The 25,215-nt window shown below is 38.6% G+C and overlaps 1 protein-coding gene across 4 annotated transcripts in view; it reads right to left on the bottom strand.

Moving 5' to 3' along the window:
- The window catches only part of ap3b1a (adaptor related protein complex 3 subunit beta 1a), an 82,789-nt gene that overhangs the window by 15,511 nt on the left and 42,063 nt on the right, over positions 1–25,215 (bottom strand). For all 4 annotated transcript variants that reach the window (XM_011481459.4, XM_078956031.1, XM_011481458.4 and 1 more), the window contains exons 19-23: positions 23,908–24,076; positions 19,066–19,198; positions 16,472–16,520; positions 16,112–16,215; positions 2,620–2,848 (exon numbers count right to left, since the gene is read on the bottom strand). In XM_011481459.4, coding sequence (XP_011479761.1) covers positions 2,620–2,848; positions 16,112–16,215; positions 16,472–16,520; positions 19,066–19,198; positions 23,908–24,076 — 684 coding nt within the window. The remainder of the gene's footprint in view (positions 1–2,619; positions 2,849–16,111; positions 16,216–16,471; positions 16,521–19,065; positions 19,199–23,907; positions 24,077–25,215) is intronic.

Genomic DNA, 25,215 nt, shown 5'->3' with positions numbered 1-25,215 from the left:
TCAACACTAAATCCAGCCGCCCGCCCGTGGCAGCAGAGCCTGATCGATCCAAATTACCCACCGTTTGGCTGCTTGAGTTCCTTCAATGCCCAATCAATGGCCTGCAATCGACAGTTTTAGCATGCTCCGCCGCACGCCGCCTCTGTCTGACTGGGCTTGTGTGGATGTATGCTCACGCACGCTCAGAGGAATCCTTTGAAGGAGTGCTGTTCGCCCACTGTACTCAGATCCCAATCAAATGCGGCGGGTGGAAAGAAATGGAGAAATATGGCGTCTGTTTGTCTGTGCGGATCAATATTAATAAACGGGGATTAGATGGAGGAATATTGCTTGCTTTCTGCCGGTGTGAATGGGACAAGGCTATTTGCTGAGCCGACGGCTTGAAGGTTTAAAAGATTTTTAGGACTTGATAATCGTTTTATACTCGTCAGAGAAAACCTGGAGTGATTCTGAAGGAGCAGAGGTGACCTCAACTGCTACCCAAGGAGTTTCTATTTGGTTTTTGTTTAATTTTCAATTTTTCTTTGTCTTCATTTATTAGTCTTATGTGCAAATTTGACCAAAACAGTCAAATTATTTATTGTTGAAGCAACAACAGTTAAATATAGAAGCTTCATCAATGGTTTATGTTTATAAAACGACTCAATACACTTCAATTCTCTTACTGATGGAACCACAAAGCAAAAATACGACTATATGATTAAACTTAAGAACATTTTGGTTGATATTTTTTCTTTTTACCACAGAACCTTTTGCTTTTACCGAGCTTTTCTTTCCTAGACCTAAAGTTCCAAACAACTGCTAATCCACAGGAGGACTAAGGGGACAAAGACGATATCATCAACCAAAAAGGTCCTCATTCTGTTGGAGTCTATGTCTGATTTTTCATGAACCTTAAATTTGTTAACCATCATTTGGTGAGCCGGTGAAACAAAAAGGGAAAACAGAGCCAATAGGTTAAACCCAAAGGACAAGGTGCGATCCTTTCCTGGAGGTCACTTCCACCTCAGTGGCGTCAAACAGAGCCGTCAGAGGAATCAACTGTAGTCGGACTGTTGAGATGAAAAAACCAACCAACCCATTTATCACAACATTTCCATCCATTTTCTAAATGTATAGAATCCTTTTTAGGATCCCTGAGTTGCTGGAGCCTATCCCAACCACTGTTGAGATCAAAGGTGAGGTAAGGAGGAGCAACGTTTCTTCTTATTTAAATGTTTTTCCCATTAATGATGATGACCGTTTTGGAATTAAATTAAATAACCACAAAATGAGATTAAAGGCAGATTTTAAAGTTTTAAAGAATTTCTTAGATTCAATCACGTTAAAATTCTGTGATCCTTTATGTCTTAAAGTTATTTTTTTCTGTCTTTTCGTGTTACGTGTGATGTATAACTGAGTCTTATGTGCTGTAGGTTATTTTTTTATGTTTTCCTTTTTATCGAAATCAAATCAAATTGTATAAAATATAGAAGATGTTTTACGTCATGGAAAACTTTTTCCATGAATAATACGCCTTTAATGTTGAAAATGTACTATTATGGGTTTTAACAATATTAAATGTTTTATAACTATTTTTTTAACACAAGAAACTCCTGCTTTACGTTTCTACTTTCTGACAAATATTTAACTCAATAAACAGTTATTTTGTTATCAATCGCAACCTTTTTGAAACGTTTGGTAAATATTTGAATTTTTTTGATAGTTTGCTCATTTTTCTTTACTGTTCTTTTTTTTGTATAAATAAATGGCTAAAAGTGTTGCTGTCTTTGATTTTGCAAAGAAAGCTAAAAACAAGACATGAAAACTGTCCACATCGTGGGTCTTATTGAGACAAATTGCTGTGATTGTTGAAACTTGAGGGATGCAGCAACGTTTGCAAATTATTAACAACTTCTTTGGTCTTGTTTTAAAAAAAAAAGGTAAATAGATAAAGAATAAACTTATTTGCATTTGATATTCTTTTCATGGCAAACTGTTGAGATGCTGGTCATTTTTGACAAACGCTTGAGTGGAAAATCATTGAAAATGTATAAACGATAAGTAAAAATATTATTCTGTGTGTAAAGTATTTTCAAAATAATTGCTTTAGTTTGTTCTGAACAAATGTCCTTTTATGTCTGTGTGTTGAAAGGACAATAAAACATGGCTTCAACCAAACTGTTGTGGATTTTGACTAATTCAATTTGCTTTTCCATTTAATATTTGCTAGAATCGTCTTTAGATTCTGCCTTTTAGTTTAAAAAAAGTGTTTATTTTCCATCTAAAAATGCAGAAAAGATCACTTTTCTTCCAGATTCTGTGACTTACATTGGAATTTAAAGTCACCGCTAATGAATTCTCAGCAGTCTCACCATAAAACCCTTATTAGTTCAAATAAAACCTCTCAATTACAAGATTTTGTAGACAAAATTTGCTTATAAATTAACTTTCATATAATTTCCTATTAATTTATTGGATGATATAATGATGGCATAATCATATTGTGGATTATAACATAATACTTTAATCTATTTCAGTGGAAAACATCTACAACCTCATTTTGAAATCCTGCAGCTCTTTTGCAGACGATGCAGGATCAGCCCCCCACCAAGTTCCAGGTGGAGGAGATCCACTCACCAATGGTGTTAAAGCAGTGGACGTTCAGGCTGGCCGGGCTGCGCTCCCCTATATGGATCTCCTCCAGGGCGTGGTCCGAGTTGTTGGTCAGTATGACCTGCACCGACACCATGCTGGGCTGGTACAAACATGGCTGTCTGGGGAAATGGTACTTGGCCGCCAGCCCTTTTCCCGTCATGTGGTGCAGCAGCTCGTAGGTTTTTACCGGACCGAAAGACGGAGACGTGACCTAAACAGACAAACCAAGAAAAAACACTCAGGACTGCAGGTTAAAGGATGTTTGTTATTCCAACAATCTTTTAAATCAATAATTTATCGTTCAGATAGGTAAAACGCCAACAGGAACCTCCACGTCACCTGCATTAATTATCTAATCATTACCTCTGGTGGGTATAAAATGAAGAAGAGGCAGGAACAGGTTTGAAGCTCATGCGTCACAAACAGCCTCTAATGAACAGAAAGCAGCAGCGCCTGCCCGGACCACGCCGCCTCTATATGGGGGGGCTTTTACCTTTCACTGCATTATCGTTGAGCAAAGACAAAGGAAGCTTTAGTGTCATGTTTTCTCCCGAACATCACACTGCAAACGTGAAAAATATTGGCACTGGTTGGGGGTGAAAGTCTCCTGTCAGTTCTCATTAGCTGGATCACATGGCTCAGACGAACACGACGCTGCGTGCGGCGTGCTGTCGAACACAAACTGTCACATGTGGAAAACAAAACCAAAAAAAATAAATACACACTTCACGTCTTTGTGCCACGAAAAACCCCACAAAAGTAACTTAGAACAGCTTCTGTAGCCTTTAACTAAAGTCAAAGGCCTTCTCTGAGTGACGGCAATAATTGATTAAAGAAGATGATTTCTTTTTCTTTTTAAACATATCTTTACAAAGACTCTTTCTTGATGGACACTTGAGGGCACTACCTGTTATTCTGGGGCAAATAAATAAAAGAAAAAGACAAAAATAACCATGTAACTTTTGAACACATGTCATCGGGCGATCATCATTAAATGCATTTATGTTTGAGCCCCTATTGAAGTAAAAACTGGTGCTCACCGGTTTAATAGACCACATGAAGATGAAATTTACAAATAACATTTTTATTTAAAATAAAACTGTGCAATATTATTAAAAGTCACAAAAGACAAACAGCCCTGAAGGACTTGTGTCCTATGGGTATACATGATCTGAGACAGACAGCAGCGTCTGCTGTGCTCGCCCCATCCTAGCGCTTGTAAGGAGGTCAAGCAAACATTTGCTGTCGTGGCGTGACTCCGCTGAACCCTCACCGGCGCCCGTCACGCCAACGCCAGCCGGCGAATTTATAGGGCCACTTTTGCATGTGTCAGAGCAGTCCGTGTCGATAAAGCTGGCTGTAATGTTTGCCACCCCATCGCAGTAGAGATTTACCTCCCTGACAGAGACATCCTGCCTCAAGGTCCTCTTGCGCCTCGCTCCACACAACAGGACAGGGCATCAAAATGCTTATCATCACCAATTTGACACAGTGGACCGTTAAAAGCCTGACACCGGCGCCCACACGAGTCCCTTCAATCTGCCGCCGTCCTGCGGAGCGCTCCATAACACCTCAAGTGTAAATAAGAGAAGAGGAGGGATGTAACCTTGACTTCTCTGCCTATATTTTTTTCTCCTTCAGGTCCGACTCGCAGCTCAGAGCCCGGACTGGAAGGAGGAAGGTGACAATAAGCGAGGAAGTTGATTGAGAGGCCCTATTATGCATCAACTTAAAGGAAGCTACTGTGATGGATGACTCAGACACCAGTCACCTTCAGAGCCCGGACGCACCGTTCCCATCATCCTCTCTGGCAAATGACCTGAAAATCCAGCTGACATATTCAAAAGGGCTAACCGCCTCGTGCGGAGCACAAGAAGGCCAATTTAAAAGGCAAGAAGTAAGAGATTCATGGGCATATATTAAAAATCCATTTCTGTTTTTCAGACATGAACTCCCTCAGACATCAGCGACAGGGTTTCATTACACTCGACAAGACTTGGGGGAGATTAAAGTAAGGGACATGTGTTTGACTTTAGGTCCTAATTGTTCCCTTCAGTCAGAAGATGACAATTAATTGAGGAGCATCACGAAGACCTTGACTGCAAATTGAGTTAAATAAATGTTAGTAGTGGCGCCTAAAACTCCTTTAATGTAAGAAGAAACCTCTCCAGCACATTCAGCCAGAGGTTAGCAAATTTAGGCCAATTTGTCGGTAAATTAGATATTAAATAAATGAGTCGTTTTGAACATTTTTAAATAAATCCTGTTTGGATTTATAGAAGAAGACTGTTCAAAGACAGCGGTGTAACTCCATGCATGATTGGAGATAAAACTTTTAATATTTCCATTGACCATATTTATGAATGATACTGAAACACTCGTCAATTTGTCCACAGACTGAGATGTTTTTTCCAAACAAACACGCCAATTTTCAGCAGGTAGTTTAGTTTAAAGACGCACAAAATGCTGTTTTGGGGGTTTTGAACACGTTTTTATCATAATGACGAACATGTATAAAATAATTTAGGAATAAAACTGCATTTCTGAGCATTTCTTTAATCATGTTTTAATCGTTAACATTAACATTTTTATTTTCCTCGTCTGAGATGGCATCTGGCTCTAAACTGTGCGGCTTGATACCCCCAATCGCTGTTTTTTTTTTTTTTTTTTGCAGTGCTAACGTTAGCTTCGGCTTGTGAGGGACTTGTCACTAACGGGAGAGAGAGTAAACAAAGGCATGCTGGGAAATTAGCTAACTTCCGAGCCAACGTTCCCACTCTCAACCCAAAAGCGAATTTCTAATAAGCTCCTGCTGCTCTGAAGAAAATACTTCTTAAATATTACAAAAGCTTTTGGATTTTAGCTAAAGACGGCATAATCATAATTAAGAGACCACTGGGACCGATTTGAAAATACATCAAAAAAAATGATCGGACTTTAAGGAAACTGAACAAATAATGACCTTTAGTAACTGGACGTTGATTTAATTTGATGTATTTCAAGCATTGTGGTCAAAGCAATAAAGAATTTACACATATTTATCAAACTCATTACAGAAATGTTGAAATGCATAGATTAAAAAGACATAAAATAAAACAAAACAAAGAAGTCACTTTAATCCCATTTGCTAAATTAAATACAGTGATCATTAACTAAAGTCAAGTAGAGCTTAATTTGGTGCTTGAAAAGGAGCAGGAAGAAGCCAAATTATATAATCCTGAGTTAATTCATTTTATAATTTTACAGTTTTTGTAATCCGGTTTTTGATCCGATAGATTTCAAGTAACAAAATGATTGATTGTCTTCAGAAAACATTCATGCATGATTTCAGTAAACAGTAATGGTAACCATTATGTAATAATCATTGATTATCATTAGAACACATGATCACATTAAACCAGTAATTATTGCTACACATTGCAGATCAAGTAAAGAAAATCATTAGCTCATTGATTGTAATTTAAACACTTCAGTAATCATTATTGCATATTACAATGTAATACTCATTGATTGTAATTAAAAGAGCTGAATCACAAAGGCTGTAAACTTTTAGAAAATGTTTTGTGTTTGTTCTGTTTAAAGGCTGGGCAACGTTAACTGAAATGTTTACATTTTAACGCAAAAGATTGTTTGTAGAAAAATAATATAATTTTTCTAAAAATAAACAATAAAAATGTGTGTTTTTAATTACTGATGGCCTGGTTATGTTGTTGTTGTTTCTCTTTCGGCTTTTCCCATCAGGGGTCGCCACAGCGAACGAGTCGCATGGTAAACTTGGCAATGTCTTACGCCGGATGCCCTTCCTGACGCAACCCTCTCAAAGCAACCGGGCTTGGGACCGGCACAGAGGTAGAGAAGGGAACAGGGAGCAGCCCGGAGTCAAACCCTGGTTTCACGGACGGAAGGCGCCGTAAACCAGCACGAGCTAAACCGGCTCCCTACCGAAACATTTTTAATGTCAAATTTAAATAAAGCCTGCAAATATCTTCTTTTAATTAACCTTTTTACTTCAAAACTACTATGTTTCTGAAAATTCTGAATCATGTAAAAATAACTTAATAACTTATTTTCAACCTTCAAATCTAAATGGCTGAAATATTTCAAGAATATTTCAGATAAAACAACAAAAACGATAAATCTCTCTTCTGTGCCGTGTTTCCTGTACATAATGCGTTCGGTTCGCCAAATATACACAAATCTTCCATCGTGATCAGATCTTTTTCATTCTAAAATATTAGACTTATTTTTCGATGACTGTTTGAACTTAAGCAAGATCTACAAGTGGCGAAACGAGGCCGGGTCTTGGTTATCGTTATCGTCACAAGGAGGAAACACTGGTGTCTCAGAGATGGAGTTGTCTTACTTCTGGATTGGAAAATATTTCATAAAAAAAGGTGTTATTTTGTGTGCCAAAGGTAATATATTATTATATACATGGTTATTGTTTACCTTAAAAGGCTTTAAGAATGACATGGTTTAGGCACTTGAATACACAAATAAAGACGTTTAACTGGTATAAAACTGATAGAACACACAGATGAATCGTTCATTGAAGCCTAAAACAAACTTAGACCATAAGAAGAAAAATCAAAGATAAGCTTCTGGTCTTCTTTGTACTTTTGCATTTGTTTCCTCTAAGAATCAACTCATGCAGTTTTAATTGCTCCTAATGTGGAAACAACCCGTTTCAACTCAACATGCCAGAGTTCTCACAAACTGTGTTTCCATTGACTATGAAATTGAACAAAATGGGTTTGCAATAATACATTTCCCCAATGGAAACACGACAATAAAAGAAAAAAAAAGAGCTTGGAGGAGGTGGTTTGTGAAGTGATGGAAACTGCGATAGAAACACTTTTTTCCAAGTTAAATGAGTCAAGTGACCAAAACCGGATAGCAAAAATAGTCCGTAGCCGCCGTGTAAGGAGTTCGCCGCTCCACGGCCTGAAGAAGACGCTGACGTCTCCCTTGATAGATGATGATGAGCGCTAGTGCCGTGGCAGAAATTTCAATACAGTAAACCCTTGTTTTTCGCGGGGGTTACGTTCCAAAAAGAGCCCGTGATAGGCAAAATCTGTTAAGTAGAAACCTTTATTTTTTTCTTACCATTAATATACAATTAAATCCTGTATTATACATTGAAAAGAAAGAACAAACCATTTTACAGGCTCTAGCATTTGTTTCACGAATAAAAGTACTTTAGAAACTTTTTTCCAACAAATAACTTCTGCACTGTACTGTCAAATAATAATTTTAATCAGAAATGTGAAAAGAAGGCTTCAAATCGCGGAGATTAGCCCCGCCCACCGCGACCCGAGTATTGGACTAAACGGGAGAAAATTTAAAATGATTATGAAAAAAATACAAAGTAAAGTTGGACAAATAGTGACTCAGGTGTATTTCACTGCTCTACAGACTGAGCCGCTGCATCCCGACTCCGCTCTACAGTGTTTTCTTCTTTTTAGCTGTGTTTGTTCGGGAGAAGAACATAATGATAGGAAGTTGTTGTCGCTCTTTTTTCTATGGGTTTTAGAGAAACTCGAAATTGCAAGATGATTTGCACGTACGTGTTGTAAATTTGGCAAGCTGATTTACTTATGTGTACATATTAAACTGCAACGTTATTGACGCACAGGTAGAGAAGAAGCGGAGTGACTTTTTAGCCAATCAGAATGCAGAACACAATGCACGATGCAAATCCGTGAAGTAGCGAAACCGTGAAAAGTAAACCGCGTTATAGCGAGGGATCACTGTACATCTGATGTCAATCAAAGTACTGCTCACATCCGTCGGTATGTTTTTGAACAACTTATCGCGTAAGTTGGTTCGTGTTCATTTGCATTTATAAATAATTTGTTTTTGGAAACCGTGTAATTACGAAATTGTTTTCTTTTGACATTTCTATATGAATGATTTTGAAACTATTTTGAGTATTTTATGATCATTTGATATTGGAAAGATTGATCCTAGTAAAACAGAAGAGTCAGGAAAAGAACAAAAGGCAAAGTGGACGAATAACTAAGAATGAAAAAAAGGCTGTTTGTCTTTTGGCTGAATTCCTTCATAGAAGGTCAGCAAGGTGAACAGAATGAAGTAAGATGTCTTCACTGTTTCAACCAAAAATAAAACTGCCTAAACCGAATCCTAAAGTATAGGCAATTCCCACTGCATGTATGTGTTGAAATGTTTACATGTGATGCTAGATGTTAAAAAACTGATTTGCATGCCTTAAAAAACATGCAAAAATGTAAATTTTAAATCAAAATCGATATTTTCGACACATGGCTTTGATAAGGCTCTGTCTGTACCACAGACATTTGTATAAGGACGACCCAGACCCAGACATATCACATCGACTTAAACTGAGACAAATTATCTACAATCAATAACTTCATATACATTTTTTTAAATCATAAAGAAATACATATTTTCCTTTATTTTCAAACAAGAAATTATAATATTCATGTAAACTCTAAACATTTTTTGCTAACTACTTAATCCATTTAATACAAAAAATAAAACCAAATAAAACCAATGTATTATAAATTCAAATTGCATGTAAATATTGCAAAATTGGGGACATGATTAGGATGCATTATTGTTAGGAGACGCCTTAATTTGTTTGGTTTCATGTCATCTGCAACCAAAACTTTCAGAAAAGGTTTGATCGCGTTTCCCTCTTAATCATAAAGTATCTCACTTTCCAGCCGGTGTATTGTACCACGTTTAATGTTTTTTATATTTTGAATCCCAGTACTTTGTATTCGCTTTAGGGACAGTTTTGGGTGTCTTGTTTTCTCCGTCTGGCTCAACGTTTCTTTTCATCCTCGTTAAATATTTTGCCTTTCTGAAGTCTTAATTAAATATTTCCCGCCCTCTGTGTTTGGATATCGCAGTCACTGACGTTGTCAGTGTCTTCCGACCGACCATTTAATAACTGACATCAACTGCATGATCCCAGGTAGTCGCCCCCACTATTCGAGAAAAACTGCTAAGCCTTTGTTTCATCTGCCTTTCGGGTGGACATGGGCAGTCTGCCAGCGAAAAATAGGGAAACTTGTACTGAGCACAAAGTAGAGTATAACAAAGTATAACAAAGTAGAGTATAACAAAGTATAACAAAGTAGAGTATAACAAAGTAGAGTATAACAGAGTATAACAAAGTAGAGTATAACAGAGTATAACAAAGTAGAGTATAACAAAGTAGAGTATAACAGAGTGTAACAAAGTAGAGTATAACAAAGTAGAGTATAACAGAGTATAACAAAGTAGAGTATAACAAAGTAGAGTATAACAGAGTATAACAAAGTAGAGTATAACAGAGTATAACAAAGTAGAGTATAACAGAGTGTAACAAAGTAGAGTATAACAAAGTAGAGTATAACAGAGTGTAACAAAGTAGAGTATAACAAAGTAGAGTATAACAGAGTATAACAAAGTAGAGTATAACAGAGTGTAACAAAGTAGAGTATAACAAAGTAGAGTATAACAGAGTATAACAAAGTAGAGTATAACAAAGTAGAGTATAACAGAGTACAACAAAGTAGAGTATAACAAAGTAGAGTATAACAGAGTATAACAAAGTAGAGTATAACAAAGTAGAGTATAATAGAGTGTAACAAAGTAGAGTATAACAAAGTAGAGTATAACAGAGTATAACAAAGTAGAGTATAACAGAGTGTAACAAAGTAGAGTATAACAAAGTAGAGTATAACAGAGTATAACAAAGTAGAGTATAACAAAGTAGAGTATAACAGAGTACAACAAAGTAGAGTATAACAAAGTAGAGTATAACAAAGTAGAGTATAACAGAGTACAGTATAACAAAGTAGAGTATAACAGAGTACAACAAAGTAGAGTATAACAGAGTATAACAAAGTAGAGTATAAGAAGGTGGAGTATAACAGAGTGTAACAAAGTATAACAAAGTAGAGTATAACAAAGTAGAGTATAACGGAGTATAACAAAGTAGAGTAAAACAGAGTATAAAAAAGTAGAGTATAACAAAGTAGAGTATAACAGAGTGTAACAAAGTAGAGTATAACAAAGTAGAGTATAACAGAGTATAACAAAGTATAACAAAGTAGAGTATAACAAAGTATAACAAAGTAGAGTATAACAAAGTAGAGTATAACAAAGTAGAATATAACAGAGTATAACAAAGTAGAGTATAGCGTAAAAGTGCTGTACAACACCATTACCTATACGTCGTAAGTGCGTGCGACTTCCAATAGACTAACAAACACTTAATGATAAATTTGCCACACGCAAAAATGATACGTTCTATTTTTAATGACATCCCTTAAAGTAGCTGTAGGAGCCTTGAAGGGAACTAAAGGCACACCTGCGTTCTTGGAAAGATGCTGCCGCTCGTGTCTACGACCCTTTACAGGCCTGCACAACCCAAACCCCACAGTGACTAAGGTTTTTTTTTATTCGAGTTGGAAATTGTTAGCATCTGTAACCACCTCAGGTTCCTTCTGAAACTAAAAACAATTAAGTGGTATTTTTTTGGGCTGTAAACTTCTGCCCAACTAAATCTATGGCTTTCTCTAATACCATCTTTTTAAAAATGAGCTTTGACAAAACTTCTGCTTCCACTGAAGAAATGGTTTGGTATCAGAGCCATGTAGCTATCGGAGGTGCAGACACGAGCTCATAATTATGTTTAGAAATCTCAAAAATGAAGGGTTATGCCCTCAATTGGAGTGTTTGCATAAATCCACCAGCTTGTTCGAGGCGGGTTCACAGCGTCTCCATCACAAACCACAACAAAAAACCCATCAACAACACGAGACAACCCTGTCATCTGAAAGATGAAATGTAAGCCATGAAATGTAGCGCATAATTAAAAAACCTAATTAATGGCAGACAAAGGTGCATTAAAGCAGCGACGGCGTGCGCTGCCGGCTGGCTGCTCAGACCCCGCCGCTGACTGTCCATTTCCTGGCGGACGTTTATTCCCATTTAAAAAGCAATCTCTGCCGTTTGAGTGGCAGCGGGAGGTTTGGAGGGCAGGAGCCGCTATATTCGTGGCGCTGGAGGTCCTCCTGCTGATTCATAATTAGACGTGAACCCAGAGCGCCCACTCCGGGGGAGGTCACGGGGGGTGAGGAGGGAGACGAGCAGGGAGGAGGGGGTGCGCTGGCGCCCATCTGATGGACACCAAATGAACAAATTATGATGGCCCCCTCTGGGTGTGATGGGGTCAAACGCCCCGCGCCCCGCCACTGACAGTTCAATTTCCCCCCAACGCAGTCCCATTCGCCGACCGCTAATTATGAATGAAAAGTTATCAGCCTGGGCCACCCCGCCGCACACGCGGACAGCGGTCGGGGGAGGTTCGGGGGGGGGGAGGCGGTGGGACTTTAGAAGCATTTGCGAGAGATCCTAATGTCAAAATGTTATTAGAGGGAGCGGCAGCATGCAGAAACGTGGGGGAGAGGAGGGGGAGAGGAGGGGGAGGCGGGTCAAAGACAGTGACCGGGGTTAATCTAAATGCCTTTGATAACCATGCAGTAATTCTCTAAAAGGGCCGAGCGCTCAGCTGAGACAGACTTGCTGCCTCTGTGGGCAGATTGCTGAGAAATAGAAATGACACCAGGGCCAGAGCGTGTTCGTGTGTGCAGGTATGAGCTTCAGTGTAGGCATGAAGGGGGGGGGTTATGTGAATAAAGGTGAGGTTATTTACCCTTGTCTGTGAATCCCCAAACCCCATCGTGTATTTATGCATAGAATTGACTCTAAATCAGATGTTGATGCGCAAAAAAGTTCCCTGTTCTAATCTGCATTTCTATTCCCCATTACCTCCTGGCCTTCGTCTGAAGACGAGAGAACGACTAACAAGACTGGAGCCGCATAAACGCTGGTCTGAGAGCAGATGTCAATCGTGGTGACTGACAGGCGGGCGGACTCCGAACGGAGACCAACGGACGCCACAACAAAGTACAGAAAGCAGACCTTAGAGCCGAAATGTGGAGGGAAAAAACTCACAACTTTGTTGTAACTTTCCTCACTTTGACCTTCTCAGTAACGGAATAGTTCACCCACAAACTGAGAAAAAGGTGCGTTTTTTTGAGGATAACCTGGTTACCAGAGAAATCAGAGTACGGGGTTTCATGCATAACAGGTTTTCTCTGTTATCTTCTAGGGGCATCAATATAGTCTGATTTTGATGAAAACCTGAGAAAAATGATGTTTTGTAGAGTTTTTAACATGTTCTTGTGGCATTTTTCTGGTGATGCAGGACATGAAAGAAAATTGATATGAAATTGCATTTGAGAGTATTTCTTTATGAATCAGGAGGAAATGAAAAATGCCATTGGAAATGGAACGCATTTGTGTCATAGAAAACACTCGGAGCGGGCCACAAGCTCCCTGCTCCGCTCCATTCTGATGCATCCTCTTGAAGACGACTAGATCCATGAACGTCTTTGTTTTCCTCGTCCATTATGGTTTAAGACTCCAGTGACGCTCGCCGTTTTGTTGCACTGGAAATGTTAGGTTGGGGGTGTGAAAGGCTGTAAGTACCGGGAGCTCTCAGCAATGAGGAGGGGAAGGAGGCCTGCCGACAACTGAGAGGGGAATTTCTACGGAACTTTTGTCGCGCTGCAGAAACTATGTCCTAGAAAATGGCAGAGGTTTTTTTTTAATTTTGGCTAAAAACAGCATCATCGGGATTAAAAGATCACAGGGAACGCTTCGACGAAGTGTGTCGTGTGCGTGTAGAGGGTCTGATCAGTTTAGTAATCAATGGAATCCTTTTTATTCCTGTATTAAGATCATTTAAGAAAAAGGAAACCTATAAGTATTTTTTTTTCTTATGATAGAAAGAAAATGTTACATTTAGATATTTTTAAAGGGCCTCCATCATGCTATTAAGCCTTTGATAGTAAACCATTTCCACATGAACGATAATATATGACTTTTTGCACACTAAAGAATGATTTTTTTAATGAAATACGAGTTATTTTTGCAGATCAATTTCCAACCTGGAAGTAAGACGCCTTCTGCTCCTTGTGCATCAACCTAGTGATGGATATGCATATTGTGCTCCTATAATGAAAATGTTTTGTTGATCACCGCTAGCTCCACTGTGAAAGTAGGTGTGTGTGTTAGCTTGGGGGCGGGGCTGGCAGCAGAGACTCTTCCTGGAAGGGGCTGTTCCTCACTTTGTGATGTCACAATGTGAGAACCCGCTTGTTTTTGTGGACTGGATGGGGCTGGTGGTCAGAGAGCAGGTGTTTAGAGAAATCCCTTAGACCAGCAGTCCCAACCCCGGGCCTCGGACTGATACCGGTCCGTGGATCATTTGGTACCGAAAGAATAAACAACTTTCATTACTATCGTTTTATTTATTACGGAATCTGAAAGATGTTTTATTTTGAAAAATTGCCCGATTGTCTGTTACATCCGTCTATGTCACTCTTGACACAGGCCAAGGCGCTTTTCTCATTCACGTGATAGGTAACCGCTAAAATAAAACCCAGGAGCTAGCAAAATGAGTAAAAAACAAACATCGTTGGAAAGTTTCTTTGCCGAGGGGAAAACGCCCAGCCAGGAGACGGAAGAGGAGCCTTCCACTTCCAAAAAAAAAAAAAAAGCTACATTTGATAGACAGTACTTCATTTTTGCAACATTAGTGTGGGAAGGTGAGATGATGACATCTGTGCGATGTACAATGTTGTGCATGTCAAAATAAAAGCTCAGGTTTCGTGTCGTCACGTTTCTTCCTTCTTCATAGTATTGCTACAAATATCCCCCGCCTGCATTCGATCGACCGATCCGTGAAAGTTTGAGTGACGAAAAACCGGTCCGTGGCGTCAAAAAGGTTGGGGACCACTGCCTTAGAGGAATGTGTGAAGTGAGGAATGAACAATCTCATAAAAGCTCAAAAAGTTTATTTTGCACAAGAAAGGCCCTTTAAAAGAATTGATGCATTTTCATTTCCTTAAACTTGAAGTACATTATTTTAATTATGGAGACATGAACAGTAATCATCACGTCAGTGATTTTGTTCTCTGTAAATTCATGTGAGAGTTGGTCCACAGTATTGTGTGTCCATCCAAACACCATTGTCGAGCGCCAAGAACTGCCTTATCCAGGTTTAGTTTGGTCACCATGGTAACGACTAAAAACTAGACAAATTAATAATAATAAAGTAAACATTTTTTTGACTTATTGTAATCTTGAAAATATCTTTTAAATTTTCGTTTCCGTTTAGAGGGTAAAAATAAAACAATAAATGGGTTGTTTTTATTATTATAATTGATTTTTTTAAAGGAATTCTGGAACAACAAAAAGACACAAACTTAGGCGCCAAAGCAGCTGTGTGTTCCGTTTCCATCCTGTTCGATCTGCAGTTTAAGAACTAACCAAATTGCAAGAAAATATAGGAAATCATCAACAAAAGAGGACATTAAATGATCTGTAACAATTTCATCACTGTACGATTAAGGATGCTTGATTAAATTCCTAGTCACTTTACAGTATTAGCAAGTTTTATTGAAAATTTTATTAAAGTTTAAAGAGAATTATTATTTTTATTATTTAGTATTTCATGCCTAAGTGGGTTATCATTAAGATAAAATTGAAAACTGTTACAGGCAAAATCCTTCAAATTTTCCTCTAATTGAAGCAGCTGAACGGTATAATTTAATTTCTTTGACTTTAACAGCTATAATGATGTGATTAAACCCTCAGGAAAACGGGAGCAAGGATAGAACTTGTCAGGAAATGTTACTTTATCAATCAGAAAATAATCTACAGAAACAAGGGGAAAGACACTAAGAAATAAATCGGGAAATAAATTTAAAAAAGAGACTTTTTAAAGAATTACAGGCTTAAAATTGGAGCCATGTTTCTTTCCTTTAAGGTTCAACAGAAACTGCACACAGTCTTCACAACTGACTTTTTCCCCAACAAAATAGACCCAGTAAGAGCAGAAAAATAATGTGGACATTTTCCTCTCAGGGGACGGCGAGAGACGGAAAACACCCGACATGAAGAGGCGATGGCACGGCGAGGAGAGAAAGGAGCCGTCACAGCCGGAAAGGTCAACCATCAGACATAACCCAACATGGAGACACAAGGGACGCTGCTTCTGACAGAGAGAAATGAAAGGTGACACAGAGGAGGAGAGCGATAAGAGGCAGCGAGTGGGTGGACTTACAGATGAGACGCAAAAATAGAGTTCAAGGGTGTGGAGAAGCGCAGGATAGCGAGATGCAAGAAAAGGCAGACTATAAGAGATACAGGAAGAGCGGCTGCAGCGTCCTGACTGGCTATAAATATAACAAGGCAGAAAAGGTCAATAGTTGGTGTCTGGAGCAGAAATGTTCCACGAGGGAAAGGGGCTCATTTCGCCATCCCAGAGTCATGCCAACAAGAACAATCGACTCTGGCCACATGTTGATGAAGGAAGTGTCATCTTCCTCGCCCAACTCTAACAAACACGTGTGAGGCGTTCACTGACCTGCACAGCGGAGGAGACGTTGGAAAGAGAGAGGCCTTCGAGGTCGGACAGCAGGCTGGAGGAGATGACTGAAGGCTTTGGAGCGTTTGTGACTACAGGAGAAACTAAACAACAGGAAGCAGAAAACATTGGAGTTTCTGCTTTCCTCAGAGTCCAACCGATTTGTAAAAATTCCTAAGAACAAGGCTGGTTCAAAAAATGCTCTTTAAGACGGTGCAAATGTGGCCATCGCTTGACGTAAATTACAAAACGCCCCAACAAGTTCAGTTTGATTGGATTGACATCTGTGATATCAATAAAGGAAACCAAATGAGGACAGATTGAAGTTGCAGGTGAGTAAAAAAGAAAAAGAAAACTCACAGTCATCTAGATCCAGTAGAGACACCTCCTTCTTGGACTTTACTGCCATCTACAAAGCAAAAGAAGACAATTAACAGAAAAGGGTTAAAAATAAATAGATAATGTAAAATTCAACTGTGAATTTTTTTTTATTAATACCTTGAATACTCATTTCTGATTGGCTGCAGAATTTCCAATAAGTAAAGGATAATTTATTATTGCCAAAAGGCCAAAACCCATTAATTATGGAAACATTTATGCATTTTTAATTTTATTTTTGAGTCATTTGATCCAGCTGCATTGTGAAAATGAAAAAGCATTTCTGTTAATCCTTTTTATTTGTCAAATTAGACATTTCTAAATGAATTTTGCAACACATTTACTAGAGAACTTTTTGAAAATGAAATGTCAAATACATTTTCTTTATTATTTTAAGTAAGTGATAGAAAGAGTGATGTTGAGGAACAAAAAGAAAAAGCGCTTTGGTGGGTATATTTTTAATTTTAATTTGAAGTCAACGAATCCAGATTCATTTTGAAAATGAAAAAGTATTTGCTGGTATTGACTTATTTTTAGTTATGCTACAGAAACGCTTCCATAATTATTAGGTGAATTCACACACTAAAATAATGAAAATGAAAAAACTTTTCATATTAAAATATGACATTATAATCACTAAATGCATATAATAAAACAGTAAATACAATAAAACAAAAAAAAATTACAGAAAGGTATGTATTCAAAATGTTTGCATGTTTTTGATGGATATTAAAAGACTACATTTAAAAGTGCAGGTGTCAGAGGTAAAAAAGTAGAGATGAGGACAAGAAGAGATCAAAGCGTTTGCTAAAGCACAAATTTGACTAAATAAATAGTATAATAATAAATAAATAAATAAATAAATCACCAAAATGTATAGATACGGAACCAAATTAAGGGCTGGCAGTCATGTGGGTTTATAATGAACCAACATAAAGCCAGGAAGTCTTGTGGGTTTTATCAGAGAACTTCGGTTTCCCCACAGTAATAGTTAGTGATTGGCTAGTGACTGATAAATATCCCCTCCCTGAATCGCCACCTTATCGTGGTGGAGGGGTTTGCGTGCCAGAATGATCCCCGGAGCTGGGTGGTCTTCCAAACCAAACTGGTCCTGGGAGACGGGCCAGACTAAGGGCGATTCAAGTTCAACTATGACCTATCGCCAACCCGGTTGCTTGTGAAGAATGCCCTCTGGATGCTTTCTGCATAGTGAGGTCTTTTGGCGCCTGACTGAAGACTGTGAAGTTCTCGTGTTCTGCACAGCTTCATAAGGTCCAAAGCACGACAGGAACCTGCCGTGATGAGGCTGTGGTAACTGAAGACCAGCCATTGCACGGGAAAAAAGAAATTGGTTGACGCCAACAGAGAGGCTCTCCAGCTGAGAGATTCCTTCATGATCCACTTTCCTGCAGAGGGAGCAGACCCATGGGAGCTCCATATCCAGAATCGGGATTTCTCTCCTCCAAAGACCGACCCACAACGGCTCTTTTGAGAGCCACCCACAAAACCTTAGAGAGCTTGATTCTCTCTTCTTTGTTTTTCTTTTTTTTTTTACACTTTTTACTCAAAACTTTTAAAGTACTACGGGTGCTTCCTCAAAGTCCATTCATTTCAGAGAATGGACACCTCGAAGGGCATTATCCCTCAATTAAATGACATTTAACTGTCCTTGTGACGCATCCATCTGAAAAAAAAAAATAGAATTTTTATGGTCAGTGGGGCACACCGCACTCCTCATTGTTCCTCTTACAGAAGAACCCCAATCAGGAATCAGTTGCATCAGGAACCCCTATAATTGTACTCTTTGTGTTTCACCGTGAAACAGCAAAACAAAGAGCAGCGGGACAGAGAAAACAACAAAAGCACAAACTTTGAGGCTGCGTCTCGTCAGATTCTCACTGATTGAGACTGGGAGGAGGAGTATACGTAGAAGCCAGGTAAGCAAAGGGCAGCCTGAAAAGCCACGCAGAGGAAAAAGTAAGATGCATAATTCATAGGTCACTCACAGATGACACAGTGTATAAATGAGAATTTCATAGCCCAGACATGCAAAGTCAGTTGGAGAAACAATGTGATGAGCACAACGGGTAGAACATAATTATGAGGAAACAAAAGGCTGAAGGAGGACAAAAAGAGGAGACGACAAGAAGCCGAATGATGTCCCAGAATTCTGATTCAACATCAACCTCTTGATACTCTGGAGTTTATCTGGAAAAATGTCAATCACAACTGCAACCAAAGGCTGATTGGTGTCCATTCCTCCTTTTTTTTTTTTTAGAGAAATTGATCAATTCTGATTATTGGAACATCATATTTTCCTAAGAAAAATACTTGGACAGTTGTAGTAGAAGGATCTCTGGTTTAGACTTTTTGCACAGTTTTTAAACAAAAGCTTTTAAAAGTTTTCCGACAACATTTTTCTCTATATTTTAGTGTTCATGGTAGTTTTAGGGCTTAATCTAAAGTTTTGTCAGCTAGCCAACACAAATACTTCACTCCAAATAACCAAACTGAGCGTCTATTTTTGTCCTGAAACTGGAATTCAACAAATGCAGTCAAATGCGTGTAAACGTCACCTTGGGTTGGGTGTTGGCTTCTGCCTTCTTTTGGGGTGCTGGTGAGTCCGAGCCAGAGTCGGACTCGGACTCGGAGGAGCTTTCAGTCGCTGAGCTGCTGGCCTGATCCGCGTTTCCATTCTCATCCGAGTCACTGCGACACAAACGAAAGCACAGCAGGGATGCGTTTCAAACGGGTTTTTGTTTTACAACAATGTCTGCATGCTGCAGAGCTGAACGGATCTCTGCTGGTTATACCAGGAAAAGCTCAGTGATTAAACTAAATTCAGACCTTTTTATCCCTAAAAGTCTAGGGGGGAAACATTCTGTTCTGAGAAATATTGCTATAGTTTAATTAGCAATACCGGTATTGATTTGAACAAATTTCAAATATTCATATATTTATGGTCCGGGTGAATACTCGATTCTGATTGGCTGCTGGGTGTGGATAAAAAAAGTGATAATCCACAGTGTTAATGTACATCTTACAAAAAAAAAAGTGGTCACATAGCTTAAATGTTCTAGATCACTGTGCTGGCTTCTTTAAAACTCATGTTAGCTTCATCATCTGGACAAAAACAAGCGGTAAGAGGTGAACTTTCTCTCTGAACTGATGCTCTTATGTTCAGCATGTGTATCGTTTTCCTTTGCCGCTGCAGTCAAGGCAGGTTCCGGTAAGCCATTACCATCACAACGCATCAGCACCATGTAAATGGTTTAAAGGCCATTTAAAACAAAAACAGTAAGAATAAAGCACAAACAAATGTTCCGGACTTCACAAAAGCAACCATCCGACCCCAAAGGCTGCTGCATTGTCCGTTAATTTCTGAGAATGGACACCTTGTTGGCCGTTATCCCTTACATAAGCGACCTTTTCAGTTCAGTATCTTGATTGATTGATTGATTGATTTCAAGCACTGAAGTTACAGCAACAAATAATTCACAGAGATTTATCAAGTTCATTACAGAAATGATAAAAAGAAAAGACACACTTCAGTCACATATGCTTGACTAGTTTTGTGTTCCACTTAAACTCTCGACCGCTATATGGCAGCGCAGCAGACGGAACCTTTTTCAGGAGCTCTGTACCGAAACAGCAAGAGCTGGTGAACACCATGTAGAGGTAGATGTTCTTGCAGTTGTTATTACAGAGCTCAATGACACATAAACTGCTCAGTTTGAACTGAAGTAGATTGTCGTGTTGGAGAGCGTTCATCAGTTCTTCTCTCGTTTAATCCAGCAGCTGCTTGCCGAGTCACACACTAAAGCAGTGCTGGAAATACTCTTGACCATACTATAAAGGAAATGTGTTGGTCACATTCAAGAACTCCTTTTTTTTTAAACAAAGAAAAGTATTTTGTTGCGGCAACCAGGCAACATTGAGCATAGAAAAAATATTTCATTATTTATCAAAAGAAAATTTTCTACATTTGTTTTATTCAATTCTGTCCATGTGAAAGGTGTATTAGTTTTCAGACTAAGTTTTTTTTTAAAGTCATAGTCTTAAAAAACTTGTGCTATTTTTTCTCCGTTACAGTCTTGGGACATATTAGAATTCAAAGGTCCCTCGAGTTTAATCGTGGTTATCCCCTGCAGACCTGTAGATTTTTGTCACTGGGACTATTTTTTCTTTTTCTTTATTTTTTTTGCACCGTGTTCTATGTCCTGATAGGCTGTTGACCACGTCAATTAATCTCCATGCGGAGCCTCCTGAACAGAATATGTTCAGCTTGATTTTGGGTGGCAGACAGGCTAGTCTTAGTACTTAAAATAACTGCTGATCTACTGGGAATTTCACCCACAACCATCTCTACAGAGAATGGTCAGAAAAAGAGAAATTATCCAGTGAGCAGCAGTTGGTACGTATCGTATCGCCATTTTCTTGCCAATACACGGCCCCCTCTTTATTTCATAATTTCTAAGAATTTCCCTAAAAACCAAAAACTAATTTGATGCAGGAGCACTGTCAAAAGTCCTCTGGGCATTTGGAACTCTAGTTGAATAAAAAGTCAAAACCTTTCAACATCCGTCTTTTGTTCTCAGAGTGAAAACTTCAGCTTCCAGAAACCCTCGAATTCATTCATTTGAGGGTAAAAACTCATTCGTTTTTGTTTGTGAAGCTAATTTAATGCCGCATTCTCACAAAAAAAAGAAATTCAAAGATTTTTGCTCCCTTCTTTGGCTTACTCCGTCCCTCTTCAATTTGTTCCAATAATGAGTGTTTACTCCGCCTGCCTGGGATTTTCAGCCGTTAAATTAATGAGGGGAATTGTGACGGTAACTGGCTTTTTAACTTGGGCGATGATGAAAAGCCAGTATTAATTTGGCCTACAGATTTCATTTGCTCCGAACAGGAAAAAGTGATATAAATCACTGTGGGCCTGATTAGGCCCTGCCTGAAATGACTGGGCCATAATGAGGGCATTATGCTGTGTTTGTTGTGGAAGCACTGGGGTGAGTTGCTCTAATTACACAGCATACGTGTGTGTGCGCGCGTTTGAGCACCGGGGCGAGTTGCTCTAATTATACTCTCTAATGGAGAGAACAGGGTCAGCCGGCGGCCTGTCACACAGCAAAATCAGGTACATTCTGCGCGAGTTTGTGTGTCTGAGAGCAAATTAGGCAGAGTGCAGAAGAATCTAAATTTGCCAGTGTGTAAAGAGAGTGCGCGCGAGCACATTCAGTAGTAATGACCTAAATCGCATTCACTGCTAACACCCGGCTGCTAAATGACCAATCAAAAGTCATTATCCATTAGCCATGTAAATGTGGGCTTCGCTACTGGAGGAAAATTCTCCTTGATTAGCTTGTTAATGGAACTCACACCAACCATATTTTAACGGCCTGGTCAGCCTGGAAGTGAGCGTGGGCTTCGGACGAGAGAACGACTTGGCAGGAACACAGACTAATAAATGTCAGCAGCCAGAAAAGCTCGCAGGAGATTATAGCTGACCCTTTTGTCTTAACGGTTTTCTCTAGAATTTGGCCTAAACTAGTATCTGTTCTTCTACCGTTGCAGCTTTGTAGCCACTGTGAGGACTGATCTAGAGTTTTACAGAGCGGGTGTTTTGTGGATGAGATCACATTAGGTCTTAGTCATTTGTGTGGGAGGTTGACCCGTACACCTGCTGTGGATTTTTGCGTTGTTGTCCTTGAGATGAGCAGGCTCATCTTAGGAGGAGTGCAGGTGCGTCTTGCAGGATTGTCGGCCGCCTCAAGGATCGTCATTAAAAGGCTGTGTGCGTGGTAAGTTTATCGTGTTTGTAAGTGTTTGTAAGGCTAATGGAACTTGATTGAACTTGTGTTGTGCAGGTGATGCTGTTCTATGGCGCCCTTATGTCAGACTCGTGGGCCACAAACGGTTCTAAAGTTTGAAGCAAAGGACCGACCCGGGAGCAGATGCGTGGATTGTTTTCCACCTCATAGGAGAAAAAATAATATGGAATTTGGATAAAAACCGGCTTCAACTTTGATGAAAAAATAAATATATATAATTTAAAATGGAACACTTTGGAGTTTTTAATTCAAAGCGTATTTATTTGGGTGCTGATTGTCCCAATAGGTTGATGTTCCTCAAGGAAAAACCTAAACCTAGAGAAATGCTGCTTTCACAGGCAGTTGGAATGATCGGACAAAAGCCAGTCCGACTCGAAAAACACACAGAAAGGTCAGAAAAACAACAAATCTTCTGCAGCTATACAAATATACCTTTTAGGGATTAGTGTCATGATATTTTAGGTTGTAAGGACACAAAAGCCATGGCAGTTTGAAATAAGCGTGTCTTCATGACCATTGATGACCCCTCGTTCAGGTTTTAAGTGGTCACATCTTATTTTTAAATTAAATTTGGTCTTTTTACAAATAAAAATAAAGCAAAAAGCGTCTGTGTGACAGAAGCGAGAGCCAAAACCCAAAAACCAAAAACCTGCAAGTATAATGTAAAGTAGAGTAAATCTTTATTTATATAGCACTTTTCTCAGAGAGCGACTCACAAAAGTGCTTCACAATGTTAAAACAACACAAAATCAGTAGTGAGACCCAAATAAACACACACAGGCATATTAGTAAACAAACAAACACGCAGAAGTGAACACAAGTAAAAGTCAGCTAAAAGCTTGAGCATTAAAATGATATTATCATGATATTACTTCACTTGCTCCAAAAAATACTTGATCACATTTTGCTAGGAATATTTCGGAAACAGTGTTATGTCTATTTTACGGCTATAGTATTATTTTTTAATCATATCAATGACTTTTATAAGTAACATAATCTGCATATATTGTGGATACTTCATTGCCATGTTGATTTCTAAAAGTTATTTGTTACAAAATAACTTAAGTATTTCATCTTTGTCGTGTGCTCTATTGATATTTCAGGATTCTTAATTCTGTCTGATAAAAGTTATCAACCGGATAATGATAAATGATGTAATAAAATGGTTACGGTAGAACAGGCGTGGGATTATGTAAGTTCGCTTCCTTTCACTCCCTTTCAAGCAATATTTATTAATATGTCTAATTATCCTAAGTTTGATACCGTCATTGTATGAATGTATAACTGATGATTGTATTGTTTGTGTATTATTCCTATTTGATTGCTTGAAATAAACCATTTCAAATCAAATCAAATCAAATAAAACACTCGACTGAGTCAAATCTGGCGCAGAGACAGTTGATGTTGAAATCTGTTCTTGGCATAAAAGCCGGAATCAAAGGTGAAACCAAATTAGGAATGTTTGAAACAGATGGAGTTGAGTGTTGTTGGAGATGACCCCCTGCGCTTCATGGACAAACACCTGTGTCATTCACTACATGAGAAGAAGAGGCGGGAGAAACAGGTAACATCTGCTCTCGGGCGTACCTGTCAGAAGCTGCTGGCTTCCTTGTCCTTTTCTTGGTCTTCTTCTTCTGCCTTTGCTCAGATTCAGCATCGCTGGAGCTCTTTTCTGATCCGCTGGAGCTCCCTCCAGAACCACTGGAGGTCTTCTCTGACTCCTCACTGCTTTCCTCCTCGCTCCCACTGTCCGAGTCTGCAATAAAAACAATAATATACCATCAAAACTAAGTGTTACAGCCAGCTCCTCAACTGTTTTTAAGGAAAATTAGTGTAAAAATAAACTTTCAGTACAAATGTAACCATCTTTTACTGAAAACAATCCCATTTTATTGATTAAAGTCTAACTCTGACCATCTTTTGATCTATTTTCAAATCATCCCCAGTGTTTTTTTTTTTAAATATGTATATAAAATCTATATAAAATATAAAAACGTGTCGTTTTCTAGGACATAGTTTCTGCATAGCGACAGAAGTTCTTTTAAAATTCACTGAGTTGTAGGCGGGAGTGCCACTTTTTGACGTCCCAATTTGGCAAACTTAAAGTGTAATGAGTGCAATGATGCATGTCAAGTTAGATCTTTAAATGTTCAACTTATTCAACGCTGTGCCAATAGTCTCGCCCACAACTCAGAGATGAATTTCTAATGACCTCCTGCCGACCTGCAGAAAATAGGTCCAAGAAAACACGTTTTTTTAAGACTAAAAACAGTATAATCCTCATTAAAATACCACAATGAACTCTTTTAAAATAGATTAAAAGACGAATAGAATGAGTCTTTAATCACATTTTATTCTGTGGTTGATCGTTGTTGTGATCATTAGTTCTTAAAGGGCTTAAAACTAAAGTTAGATTTCCTCAAAATATATTTTTCTTTATATCATAAGACCTTTTCCACGTTATGAGCAGCTCACAGCGCTTTATAGTTAAAAACAAAAGTGAAATTTCCAGTCGAATAAGCTAAATTTGCTATATTATTGCTTGACCTACACACCAGTTGGAAACCAGACAATGACAGATAAGTCGTTTGTTGATCCACATTTAATGATCGGCATTAATGGTGGATATTTATGCAATCAAAACCATCTCGGAAACTTTTTGTGGACTTTGTTTATGTAAAACAAACTTAAGCTTCTTCATGTGGACAAAAAGAGGCGCTAAGAGGTGAACTTTACCTCTGAAATGATGCTTTTTATCACTAAACTTATAAACCACTTTCCTCTGCTGGTTAGTCCTGAAACTCAAGATGCAGGTTCTGTTACCATGACGACGCATCACACCTAGTCAGCGTAAAAAAAACGTTAAAAATAACAAGATTAAAATACTAATAATCA

The sequence above is a fragment of the Oryzias latipes genome, chromosome 12, assembly GCF_053564925.1.
Source record: "Oryzias latipes strain Hd-rR chromosome 12, Olatipes_Hd-rR_3.1".
Classification (NCBI taxonomy): domain Eukaryota; kingdom Metazoa; phylum Chordata; class Actinopteri; order Beloniformes; family Adrianichthyidae; genus Oryzias; species Oryzias latipes.
Note: the sequence above shows the minus strand (reverse complement) of the source record. Positions and strands in the feature narration are given on the sequence as shown.